Source organism: Heteronotia binoei, chromosome 21, assembly GCF_032191835.1.
Source record: "Heteronotia binoei isolate CCM8104 ecotype False Entrance Well chromosome 21, APGP_CSIRO_Hbin_v1, whole genome shotgun sequence".
In the NCBI taxonomy this organism is placed as follows: domain Eukaryota; kingdom Metazoa; phylum Chordata; class Lepidosauria; order Squamata; family Gekkonidae; genus Heteronotia; species Heteronotia binoei.
The window spans coordinates 84,003,021-84,015,630 of record NC_083243.1 but is presented as its reverse complement, the minus strand read 5'-3'; the positions used below and the strand labels follow the sequence as shown (position 1 = coordinate 84,015,630).

At 44.6% G+C, this 12,610-nt stretch overlaps 1 protein-coding gene across 1 annotated transcript in view; it reads right to left on the bottom strand.

Moving 5' to 3' along the window:
- HEATR4 (HEAT repeat containing 4) overlaps positions 1–12,610 on the bottom strand; it is a 67,011-nt gene that overhangs the window by 16,595 nt on the left and 37,806 nt on the right. The window contains exons 10-12 of the mRNA XM_060262361.1: positions 10,768–10,948; positions 7,536–7,605; positions 1,769–1,958 (exon numbers count right to left, since the gene is read on the bottom strand). Coding sequence (XP_060118344.1) covers positions 1,769–1,958; positions 7,536–7,605; positions 10,768–10,948 — 441 coding nt within the window. The remainder of the gene's footprint in view (positions 1–1,768; positions 1,959–7,535; positions 7,606–10,767; positions 10,949–12,610) is intronic.

Genomic DNA, 12,610 nt, shown 5'->3' with positions numbered 1-12,610 from the left:
CAGATTTTCAAAATTCTACTAATATAAAGTTGTGAAATCCATTTTCCAAATAAAGGAGGGAGTTAATTTACAATATGAATGCAGTTCACAGTGGTAATCTATATACTGAATCAGCAGGTAGCTTCTGTACCTGTTATATAAACTTAGTTGGAAGGTATGTAAAGCTGCAATTCTCAGAGCACACACTCTTCAGGGGTGTCGAACTCATTTGTTACAAGGGAAGAATCTGGTATATAAATGTCACTTGGGCTGGGCCATGCATACCATAAAATATAATGCCAGGTACAGGAAATAAAAGCTTTATAAAGGACACAGGCAAAACCAATTATCAATATTATTTTTACTCAGAATACAAACATGCTTTAAACACTAACATTCTTACAGTATTTCCTTAATGTATCTCCCTAATACCTATCCTCCCACTTCCGCTGCCCATTACAGGAGGTGCTGGCAGCTACAAGCATAGACAGCTTCAAGAGGGGATTAGATAAGCAGATGGAGCACAGGTCCATCAGCGGCTATAAGTTGGAACTCTGTCTGAGGCAGTGATGCTCTGTATTCTTGGTGCTTGGGGCGGCACAGTGGGAGGGCTTCTAGTGTCCTGGCCCCACTAGTGGACCTCCTTATGGCACTTGGGTGTTTTGGTCACTGTGTGACACAGAGTGTTGGACTGGATGCGCCATTGCCCTGATCCATCATGGCTTCTCTTATGTTCTTACTCATTAGCACTGGGCCAGTATACAGGGACATAATGCATACTCTCTTGTCATCTGGCAATAAAGGTCATGACCAGTTGCTCATGGGCCAGACAACAGCCCTGGTTGGGCTGGTTCCATCCTGCAAGTCATATGTTTGACATCTCTGCTCTAGATAATGGATTGGATCCTATGCTTCCGAAGTTCCTATGCAGAAGCAGTGCTAACACAAGAAGCAGGAAGAGTTGATTTTGACCATATCTTCCTCATCAACATTGCAGCCTCGCATTTTGTGTGATTCCAACTCCAGGCATTGCCTTTTAAGTGCTTATGAGTGGGAAGAAGGAGGTGATACAGATCCACATCTCCCAGCTTCTTCCGTAGGCAGTGTGTAAGTTCCAGCCCCAAATCAATAAAACCAACAGAATGACATGCAGAGTTTGTCTGAGGACTGCAGGGCAGGCTTCATTTTTCAAAGTTTCAAAGCTCAGTATATATCTAGAATGTATACATGCAGAACATAGAAATGTTACCCAGAGATAACAAATGTATTGCACATTCTCCAAGATGTCCCATGACAAAAGTAATGGACAAGAAGAATATGTCTGCCTCAACACATTAATGTATTTTATTTTAAGCAGGCCTCATTTTGGGCAGAAGCTCACAGAACCTCTAAATTTTATTGTACTCTTTCTTTCGTACCTTGCTCCCCCAAATAATTGCTTCTGGGCTCCATTGTTCAAACCCCCTGTGAGAATTTTGCTAAAATTTAAGTTTTGACAAATTTTCTAATATCTCCCCTAAAAATGGTAAAATAACCAAAAGATATAAAGCAGACAGATGGAAATCTTCATCATGCCCCTGTGGCCACAAAGGAGAAAGTAATTTAAATAGTATGATGGGGGTAAGGTTTTATTATGACAATTATAATTCAAGAAGCATTCTAAGGTAGATGCTGAGCTGATATAATTTAGTATACCTTCTGGTGATGTCAGGGGTGTGTGGCATATGCAAATGAGTTATGCACCCCTTGTTCTACAAAATGACCCGATTTTAGGAAACAGGTGACTTACTCTTTGACCATCTCATTTGGTTCCAATATCATTCTCTTCAGTAAAGCAGCCCGAACTTTTTCATCCTGCATCTGGAGGGTGATGATACTACGACAGGCTTCTCTTCGTACCCCAGGATCCTCTTCATAATGGACAGCCCAGAGAAGAAGATCTTCCAGCTGGGGACTTGCCTCACCTATCTGACCCAAAGCTGGCAGCAAAAAACCAATATCCATTTCATCTAAATCAAATTACATTTGCCAAATACAGGAGCAGAAAACTGGTACACCTTTAATGGTGCCCGACACTCTGAAATTAAACAGTATCTTGCACTAAAAGGGATGCATGGGAAGGAGTGCCTTATCAAGACGAGGGTTATTTTACAACCTTCCTAGCAGTCATTTTTGCCTCAAAGCAAAAAGTTGGTTATTATACAACTTACTTTTTATAGATGCCAGCATTATCATTCACTTTTGGAAATTCAGTCACAGTTGGATGTTTTTTCATGGTATGGGTTAATACTGTATTCCTAGAAGTTTTAAATTCGCATAGGATATCAGATTCACATCTGCCAGCATTTTCCACTAGTGTTAGAAATAAAAATACAGGCTTTGATTCAGCCAAGTATTTCCGCAGGCAGCAGTTCTCCCTGTGGAGTGTAACCTTCCTGCCTCCATGCAGCCCAAAAATGCTCCCATACTTCAGTCCCTAAAGGTCCACTGTCCAGCAGGAGCAACCCTTGTGGAGGCATTTTTTTTTTTTTTGCTGTAACTGCAAGGCAGAGGTGGGAAAGTCATGTTTTGCAAGTGGCAATTCTGGCTATAGCAATGCCTTGTTGTATCCATGCTACTGGCTTGGACTCTACCAGCTTTTCTCCTGGTATAAAGAGGAGAGACCCCCTTCTGAGCTGCAAAAAGCTATTCCAGAGATCATGGGTAGGGTTGCCAGCCTCCATGTGGGACCTGGGGACCCCCTGGAATTACAGCTCATCTCCAGACTACAGAGATCAGTTCCCCTGGAGTCAATGGATGCTTTGAAGAATGGACTATGTGGTGTTGTACCCCACTGAAGTTCCTATCCTCCCCAGGCTCCATCCCCAAATCTCCAGGAGCTTCCCAACCTGGATCTGGCAACCCTACCCCCTCCATAGTCTGCTGGTGGCCAGGGGGAGATCTGGCAACACTAATCATGGTGAACAAAACTCCCAAAGGGACAGAGCTACAAGAAAGGAGAGCAAATGAGCAAGAACCCTGCTTCCTGTTGTGCCAGCACAAAAGATAGTAGGTTTCAGCACATTTTTAATTTAATGGAACACCAGGGCCTAAGACATACTTTAATATGAAGCTTCAATAGCAAGGACATGCTAGTGAGCCATGCATGAAACAGAACAGCACTTGTTAGTGGAACAGGATGGATAGGTAGATAGTGTAGAAGTCTAGCATATGACCTCTGAGTTAGGAAGTTCCTAGTTAAAATGTCACCTTAGCAATGACTCAAGAGATGGCATTCAGTCAGCTGCTTTTTTTTTTAGTCACCCCTCAGCAATATGAAATATATGTTATTGGTCTACCTTCCAGAGCTGTTGGAAACATTATTGAGATTTATTTATGTGAAGTGTTTTGTACACTTGAAATATAAACACTTGAAATATAAGTATTAGTATTAACTGTTGCAAAAGTCTTGTACAGAAGGTAGGATCATGTAGGAATCAGTGTAGTTACTATATGTCGATTTTCTCATTCATTCTGCCTCAGCATGGAATTCACACAGCAAAGCAAAGCTAATGAGGAAACAGGATCAATTAACCAGAGGAGGCAATCACTAGAAACAAATATCAGGGGGCTTGTTTGGCTAGACATAAGCTAGTGATGCCAGCTTCCAGGTGGAACCTGGAGATACCCTAGAATTACAGCTCATTTCCAGACCACATAAATCTGTTTCCCTGGAGAAAATGGATTCTTTAGAGGGTGGACTCTGTGGCATTGCACTCCACTGAGTTCCCTATCCTCCCCAAGCTCAATCCCCAAGTCTCCAGGAGCTTCCCAACCTGAATCTGGCAACCCTACCTGCCATACTCTGCTGGTGACCAGGGGGGACCTGGCAACACAAATCATGGGGCCACTGCGGAAAAAAAACCTCATTAGGGACAGAGTTACAAGTAAGGAGGGCAATTGAGCAAGAACTCTGCCCCCTCTTGTGCCAGCAGGCTCAAATCATAGAGTTTTGCCCAAAAACTAAAGCATTGCCATGCAATGTTGTCAGCTCTATGACATCACTTCCAGATGATGTCATTAGCTCCCAGAAAGGCCTATCAATCTCCCTGCCAGCAAAAAGCAGGCCCTGAATCTGTCAGCCATTGCCTTCCCCAGGATAGGGAAGCCTTTTTTGTTTGTTTGTGTGTGTACCTGGAAGTCATGCCAACCATCAGTGACTGGCCTCTATTGGGGACCTGGAGGATATTCAGAGAGCTTGCCCCTGTCCTCCCAACTAGGTACTCAAAGGAGGTCTCCCAACCAAGTACTAACCACAGTCAACCCTGCTTAGCTTCCGAGATCTAACAAGATTGGGCTTGCCTGGGCTATCTAGGTCAGGGTGATGAGGAAGCAAAGGGCCCGCACTTATGGTTTGTGTGCTCCTGTGGCGTTTGAAAGACTCTTGGCAGGCTCTTTGATATTTCTGTTAAACAGAGCTGGGTGACCACAATCTCTATATTAGATCTTCAGGGCTCTAGTTGCTTTGAACTTCCAAGTCTGAGGCTGAACATATGAACATGTTCTGAGGCTGAACATATGACTCTGTCTTTATGAAATTGCCTTATTCTTTCCCTCACTTCAGTCTTTTTCTTCCTGTTTTGGCCTACAGTTTCAAGCAGGCTATATGTATCCTTTATGGTTATTCTTGTTTGTATCAGGGTGTGTATTAATTTGGATTGCTGTTTCCACACTGCAGTGATTCTTCATGTAGTTTTTATTGTCACTGTAAAGAGATGCTTCCAGAACATAATGGGCTGGAAACTTACTTTTTCTTCTTTTAAAAAAGACACACAGAAAAGGAAGCTGAGAACTGAGAGCAACTATTAGACAGACTATTATATTATCTTTTTCAAGAACCCTGTAGCGCAGCGTGGTAAGCTGCAGTACTGCAGTCCAAGCTCTGTTTAAAATCTGAGTTCAATCCTGGAGGATGCTGGGTTCAGGTAGCCAGCTCAAGGTTGGCTCAGCCTTCCATCCTTCCAAGGCTGGTAAAACAAATACCCAGCTTGCTGGGAATAAAGTGTAGATGACTGGGGAAGGCAATGGCAAATCACCCCATTAAAAAGTCTGCCATGAAAACGTTCTGATTCGACGTGACCCCAGAATCGGAAACAACTGGTGTTTGCACAGGGGACTACCTTTATCTTTTTAATCTTATCTTCTTATCTTATAGTAAATAATAGTTCCCTTACGGTGGTCCCAAATGAAGCTCTCATTGGCTTAGAAGTGCACACAACAAACCATTGGCCCAATATGGCTCAGTCAGTGTCTCTGGCCTCCCATTGGCTGATTCCCCCGCCCCCGCTTACTGCAGGTCCAGGAATGTTGAACAAACTACCAAAATAGTCTTACCTCAGAGACAGTCACATCTCCAACTCTTCTCTGTTTCCTCTCTGTTAACCAGTCTCACAAAAAGAGTCACTGTCAACAGACTTCTGCCACCCCATCAACAGTCCACACAGATGGCCTCCCAGCACACACAGCCTCCCAAGCCTGTAGAAATAGCCAGGGAGTAGCTGCCATTGTAATGTGACTAGGCGGCAAGGCCTGGCCCTGCTGGAAGTGTTTCCTCACAAGCCATGGCTCTTTCCTGCCATTCCCTGTCCTCCCCTCAGCTTCACCCCTAGCCAGAGGCTGTTACTAAGCAACCAACTTCTGTCAGTAAAGGAGAGGCCTCAGTTGAATAGAATGCCATAGAGTCCACCCTCCAAAGCAGTTATTTTCTCCAGGATGGAGAGAGATCTGTTGTCTGGAGTTCAGTTGTAATCTCAGAAGATCCTCAGGCTTCACCTGGAGGTTAGCACCCTCTGGGTGATTTGATGCCAACTGACTGTTCAACAGCAGCGCCCCCCCATGACAGCCAGTGTGACTTAGCAGTTGCCAACTCCAGGTTGGGAAATTTCTGGAGATTTGAGGGGTAGAGCCTGGAAAGGGTGGGGTTTGGAGAGGGGTGGGACCTCAGACAGGTACAATGCCATATACTCCATTCTCAAAACCAGCCATTTCCTCCTGGGGAGCCACTGTTGCCAATCTCTAGGTGAGGGCTGGAGATCACTCAGAATTACTCTCCAGATGGCAGAGATCAGGTCCCCTGGAGAAAATGGCTGCTTTGTAGGGTGGACTCTGTGTCATTATACCCTGTTGAGGTCATTTCCCTCCTTTGGTCCATGCTGTAATTTCGGACCACTCGCAGACTTCAAGCTACCTCACAGTGTTATTGTGCAGATCAAAAAGGGGATAGGAGAATAAAGTGAGCTGCTTTGGTCCACACTGTGGAGAAATGCTGCACTTTTCCTAGGCTATTGAGATATTGGATTTATATCCCACCCTATACTCTGAATCTCAGAGTCTCAGAGCGGTCACAATCTCCTTTACCTCCCCCCCCCCCACAACAGACACCCTGTGAGGTAGTTGGGGCTGAGAGAGCTCTTACAGCAGCTGCCCTTTCAATGACAACTCCTATGAGAGCTGTTGCTGACCCAAGGCCATTCCAGCAGCTGCAAGTGGAAGAGTGGGAATCAAACCTGGTTTTCCCAAATAAGAGTCTGCGCCTTAACCACTACACCAAACTGGCTCTCTAGGTAGAGGCTGCAAGGAGTGGAGAGGAGATGGAAAGTTGAAGTCAGATCAGTTCTCCTACAGAATATGACCACCTTGGCTGGGTGGGAAGACACCAAGTTTGGGGAGAATGAATGCCTTCACTTGGGTGAGAGGGTAGAAAGACACCAAGGATGGGAGAGCACTCGCCCATGGCCTCTTTCTAGAGTCCATTATTTTTTCCATCACGATGGGCCTTATTCCTAATGTTATAATGCTATAGCAATGTGTCAGTTATCAGTTCTGAAAAAGCCTTTTGGTTGGAGGGGGTAAATAGTAGATGATGAGGGTGGGGGGAGAATGACTAAAATGCTACCAGTGTGAGTAGAATCTTCAAAAACATTCACCTTCCTGTCCGTCCACATAGCATATAAACATACTTTGACTGTGATCTTTCAAAAATGATTGTACCAAGCCAGACTGGGGAAAGGGCACAGAAAATCAGGGGAAAACACAGACGGTACATAATATGGGGAAGATGTTGTGTGCTGCTTCAAAAAAACCTCACTGTGGCTTAAATAATAAAATTAAGCAAAAAAATTTAAAACAACAACAACCTCACTGTGGTTTGGGCACCAAACCTGAGAGAAACCTCTGTGAGAAAGCTGCCATGGTCCCTTCTCAACCATGAAGAAGTCAGCATAGTTAACTCTGGAGAGAGCTATTTAACCAGGTCTATATTTGGTAAGATATTTCTCATGTACAATGTGAGTTTGTACCACTTTTATGATTTTGTAGTTCTAATGTATTTTAATCTCCATATGCAGTTAATGTTTGCAATTAATCCTGCAACTTAAGCCATTCCTACCCACAAAAACTCCACAAACAAGAATCAGCATGTTTTAAACTAATTAAACTTGAACATCGTAGACCATAATCCCAGAATTACTTCTAGGTCAGATCTACAGCTCTGTAGGAAATGTTAGGGTTCACACTACCTCTAATGGCGAAGGCTTTGATCTTGCAGAGGGGATCAGTCTGCATTATCTTAATAAGACATTTAAATACCTAAGAAACAAAAAGTACAGGACACAGTAACTTGCATGTTGTTTTAAACATGATGACCAATACTAAATAATTAACAACATTGCTCTACAATAAAAGCAAAAAGCTAAAGAGAGATCTCAGGGCTCTTTTTCTAGCAGGAACTCCTCTGCATATTAGGCCATGCCCCCTGATGTAGCCAATCATCCTGGAGCTTACAGTAGGCCCTGTACTAAGAGCCCTCTAAGCTCTTGGAGGATTGGTTACATCAGGGGGACATGGACTAATACGCAGAGGAGCTCCTGCTAGAAAAAGAGCCGTGGATGGCACCAGGTACTAAGCAAACATACATACACATTATGGGATCCACCAAACAAAGTTCACCAGTTATTCTTGTGATTTGAAAAAGACTTGGCAACCCTTTTTTTTGCAAGAAAAAAAGAGGCAGCTTCTTTTCTGGCAGAGATTCTTTATCTGGTAGCTTCATTCCTTTTCTTGAAGGACACGCACTATAGAGAACTGCCCTTTGCAAGCCTCATTATGATGAAAGGAAGATCACCTCTCTTACATTTCAGTGTAACCTTGTTCCTTTCAGTGTGGCTATGGGAAGAAAAGTTCCTCATGGGAACGAATGAGAAGCACTGATGAGATGTTCTGAACATTAAATATATTCTGAGCTGCAGTGCAGAACACAAGAGTTAGACTGTAGCAGTCTGTGAAGCAGATGCAGGCTTCAAAGCAACCTTGAGGCTCTAGGAAATTTTAACTGTAGTGCAGTAGAAGACATTGTTCACGATTCCCCTTCTAAGGAAGGGAAACAATACACCTATTCCATATAAATATTATACGAATGTCTCATGTATGTTCTTGAAAGGCAAATCATCACAGTCAATCTAACAGTTAACTTAAAGGTTAATTGCTTCTCCTTAATAGCCACCCACTAGGGTTGCCAGATTTGACTCAGGAAATATCTGGGGACTTTGGGGGTGGAGCTAGGAGCAAGGTTGTGACCAACTTAATTGAACTCCACAGGGAGTCTGGCTATCACGTTTAAAGGGACCACACTTCTTTTAAATGCCTTCCCTTCATTGGAAATAATGGAGGATGGGGCACCTTCTTTAGGGACTTATAGAATTGGTCCAATCTTTTTGAAACTTGAAGAGAGGGAGTTGAGGAGAGGCACCAGATGCTATGCTGAAAATTTGCTGCCTCTGCCTCAAAAAACAGCTCCCCAGATACCCACAGATTGATGCTCCATTATACCCTATGGGGACCAATCTCTATATGGTATAATGGATTGCCCAGTGCCCCCTCTGCTTTCTGATAAACCTGAAGTGGGGGAGGGCCTCCAAACCAAGGGATCCCCTACCCCCAACTGGGGATTGGCAACCCTACCCCACACTACCAATTTTGTTTACCTTGTATCATATTAGCGTATCAAGCTATTTTTTACATAGTCAAATCATTGGTCTGTCTAAGACAACATTATCTGTTATCCCCCCCCCTTTTTTTTGCCATCAAGTCAAGCTGACTTCTGGTGACCTCTAGTGGGGCTTGAAGGCAAAGGACATTCAGAGGTAGCTTACCATCACCTGCCTCTGCATCCTGCCCCTGGTATTCCTTAGAGGTCTCCCATGGCTGGCTCTGCTTAGCTTCCGAGATCTGATGAGATCAGGCTTGCCTGAGCTATCCAGGTCAGGGTGCCAACATTGTCTATTCTGATGGGTTTTGGTATGTTATGCTACATCATGATGGACTGCATACAGAACACTTCTGGCTACAGCTTGGATTCTTATGCTGCAAGAAGGTATGCCATTTATTACCAGGTACTGAGTGTAGAAAAATTAGCTTTTTTATTTCTCTGTTGCTAAGCTATAGAGACTGTACTGCACAGTGATATTTTTAAAACACTTGAATAAATCTTTATATATATTTTACAAAGGTATGCTTTATTTGTGGTATTTAACCTCAAGCAGGACCGGCCCACCCACTAGTCAAATTAGGCATTTGCCTTGGGCACTGGCAGGGCGGGGACACCAAACTTGCCCCTCTGCCCTCCTCCTAGGCAAATCCCTCATTTGCCTTGAGAGCTGTCGCTCCCCAGCCTCCTCCTCTCTCCCTTCCTCACCATTTCATTCAGGGCTATTTAAAGCCCCCCCCCCCGGCTGATCAGCTGATTGGCGGGTGAAATGGCACCAGAGGCTCATGGCTCCTAAGCTGGCCCTCTGGCACGATCACTATCAGTGTGGAGTTGAGGGGGCAGCAGCAGCAGGAAGGACAAATGAGCTGCTGAAAGAGCGGCAGCCACCACTGCCTCCTCCCCGCTTCCTTCCTGGATTGCGTGGGAAGGAACGGGGGAAAGAGGCAGCTGCCACTCTTTCAGCGGCTCACTCATCCTTCCCACTGCTGCTGCCCCCTCACCCCTGCACTGATAGTAATTGTGCTGGAGGGCCAGCATAAGAGCTGCAAGCTTCCAGCGCCATTTTACTCACCTATCAGCTGATTAGTGTGTATGTGGGGGGTGTCTTTAAATAGCCCAGAAAGCTCAGCGCTCCACCAGCCCTTCCCGGGCATTGAAATATTGAGGGAGGGAGGGGAAGGCGCTGCAGAGGGGGACGGTGGGTGGCAAGTCTGCCTGGGGCCGGTCCTGACCTCAAGGACCTACAGGGCAGGGTGGTGCTTAGGCAAGAAGGAGTGGTGACCCAGGGGACCAGGTTTGGGTCTTTGACACAGCTAGTTCAAGAGGAAGAGTCACACTGTACAGGTGGGTTTACACATTCAGATGTGCAGATGAAGAAGGCTAGTTCTGATCTCTTTTGCTGGATTGGTAACCTGACCATCTATGAGGATGCTGTATTTTCAGTCCCTTGGACTGGGTATCTGGAGAACAGGGTGGATCCAAAAATGCAGAAGTTGGAATGTTTTTAAAATTTTGCTTCACTTATACCCTGCCTTTCCCTGTAATGGGGACCCAAAGCAACTTACATAATTCTCTCTTCCATTTTATCCTCATGACAACTTTGTGGGATAGGTTAAGTTGAAAGTATGTGACTGGTCCAATGTAATCTAGCAAGCTTTCATGGTAGAGTGGGGATTTGAACCTGGGTCTCCCAGATCCCAGTCTGGCTCTTAAATTAAACATTGCCGCTGCATTTAGGGCCCTTGTCAGGCATTCTGAACACTTACTGAGTCTTCTTTGATCTTGAGTGCTCCAGCTACCTGGCAGGCTTCCTTTCGGACAGCAACAAAATCATCAGCAAAACACTGAAGAAAACTAGGGAGCAGCTTGGCTGTCATGAGTTTCAACCAGCCAATCAGTGTAAGAGCTTCCACCCTTGTCTGGCAATCTCCTCTTTTCAGCTTCACCCTGAAAGCACAAGCAGGTCTTTAATGAACCCTAGGTGTTCTCTGTGTGTATATCCAAGGCAATAGTTGTTCAGATTTGAGGGTCAGTCAAAGCCCTAGCTGAATCAAAAAATAAACAGAAGTCTTATGGCACCTTAAAAATAATCATTCATTCCTTAGATGCACTGAGTGAATTTTTGCAATGCAGTAATTTTATGTACAAGTACAGGAGGGAAAACATACATAAAGCCAAAAGGTCATAGGATGCAGGATGTACCTGGCGAACTGTACTTATATAAAATTCAAATCTAATCAAGAAAAGTACAGAAACCAGTCACTATTTAACACCTGTACTGGATGAGGATTAACTAATGAATAGTCTGCATATTTCTTAATGAGGTTTAGATTTTACATCATAAATTTCACCAGATACTTCCTGTATTTTATAACTCCTCGACCTTGCTCTGTTTTTTTAATAAAAAAGTAGAGGTAGCCCCCTGTGCAAGCACCAAGTCATTACCGACCCATGGGGTGATGTCACATCACAACACTTTCTTGGCAGACTTTTTACAGGGTAGTTTGCCATTGTCTCCCCCAGTCACCTACCCTTTACCCCCAGCAAGCTGGGTACTCATTTTACCAATCTCTGAAAGATGGAAGGCTGAGTAAACTTTGAGCCGGCTACCTGAACCCAGCTTCTGCAGGGATTTAATTTAGGTCATGAGCAGAGTTTGGACTGCAGTACTGCAGTTTACCACTCTGTGGCACGGTGCTTCCTGTTTTTTTAATACCTCAACATTAAAGCTACTGCATAGGAATTTAGAAGATCTTAGTTGTAATTGTCATGCAGTAATAGAATCAGCCCCAATATGATCCTTGTGCTAAACAGCTGCATGTATTTAGCAGTACTGCTTTCTAAAGAGCTTGTTAAAGTCATGTTTTTTATGCATCCACTGTTACCTTCTGCTATCTTTGTTCTTATAGTTTCATTACTACAAAGAGCATATGAAATTAATAATGGTAGTGGATACAAAGCTTCTCACATATCTAAGGATGCCAGTGTAGTTATCTGAATTTCAGAATCTTTCAAGTAAGAAGAAGAAGAAGAAGAAGAAGAAGAAGAAGAAGATGATGATGATGATGATGATGATATTGGATTTATACCCTGCCCTCCACTCCAAATCTCAGAGTCTCAGAGTGGCTTACAATCTCTTTTACCTTCCTCCCCTGCAACAAACACCCTGTGAGATAGGTGGGTCTGAGAGAGCTCTCACAGAAGCTGCCCTTTTCAAGGATAGCTCTAGTGAGAGCTACGGCTAACCCAAGGCCATTCTAGCAGCCAGCCCCAGTGCATGGGATTCCGGGGCCCAAGGCGCATGGGGTTCCAGTGCCCATCCCCGGAAGAAAACTTATTGCACGCTCACAAAGCATGCACACAGTGTGATGACCTCACCCAGAGGTGATGGGCACTCAGCGCATTCCCTGCCCAGCCTCTCTGAGTTCAAAGGCCACAGGGAAGGGGAAGTGCCATTCTTTCTCAGCTCTGAGGGATCGGGGAGCTCTTCTGACCCCTTAGAGCCGAGAAAAATGAGTCAGAGGCTCAGGGATGGCACAAGCAGGGAGACCCACCCATCACTTCTGCTGGGAGCCAGCGCGCTAGGCAGTCACCTAATTCACCTACTCA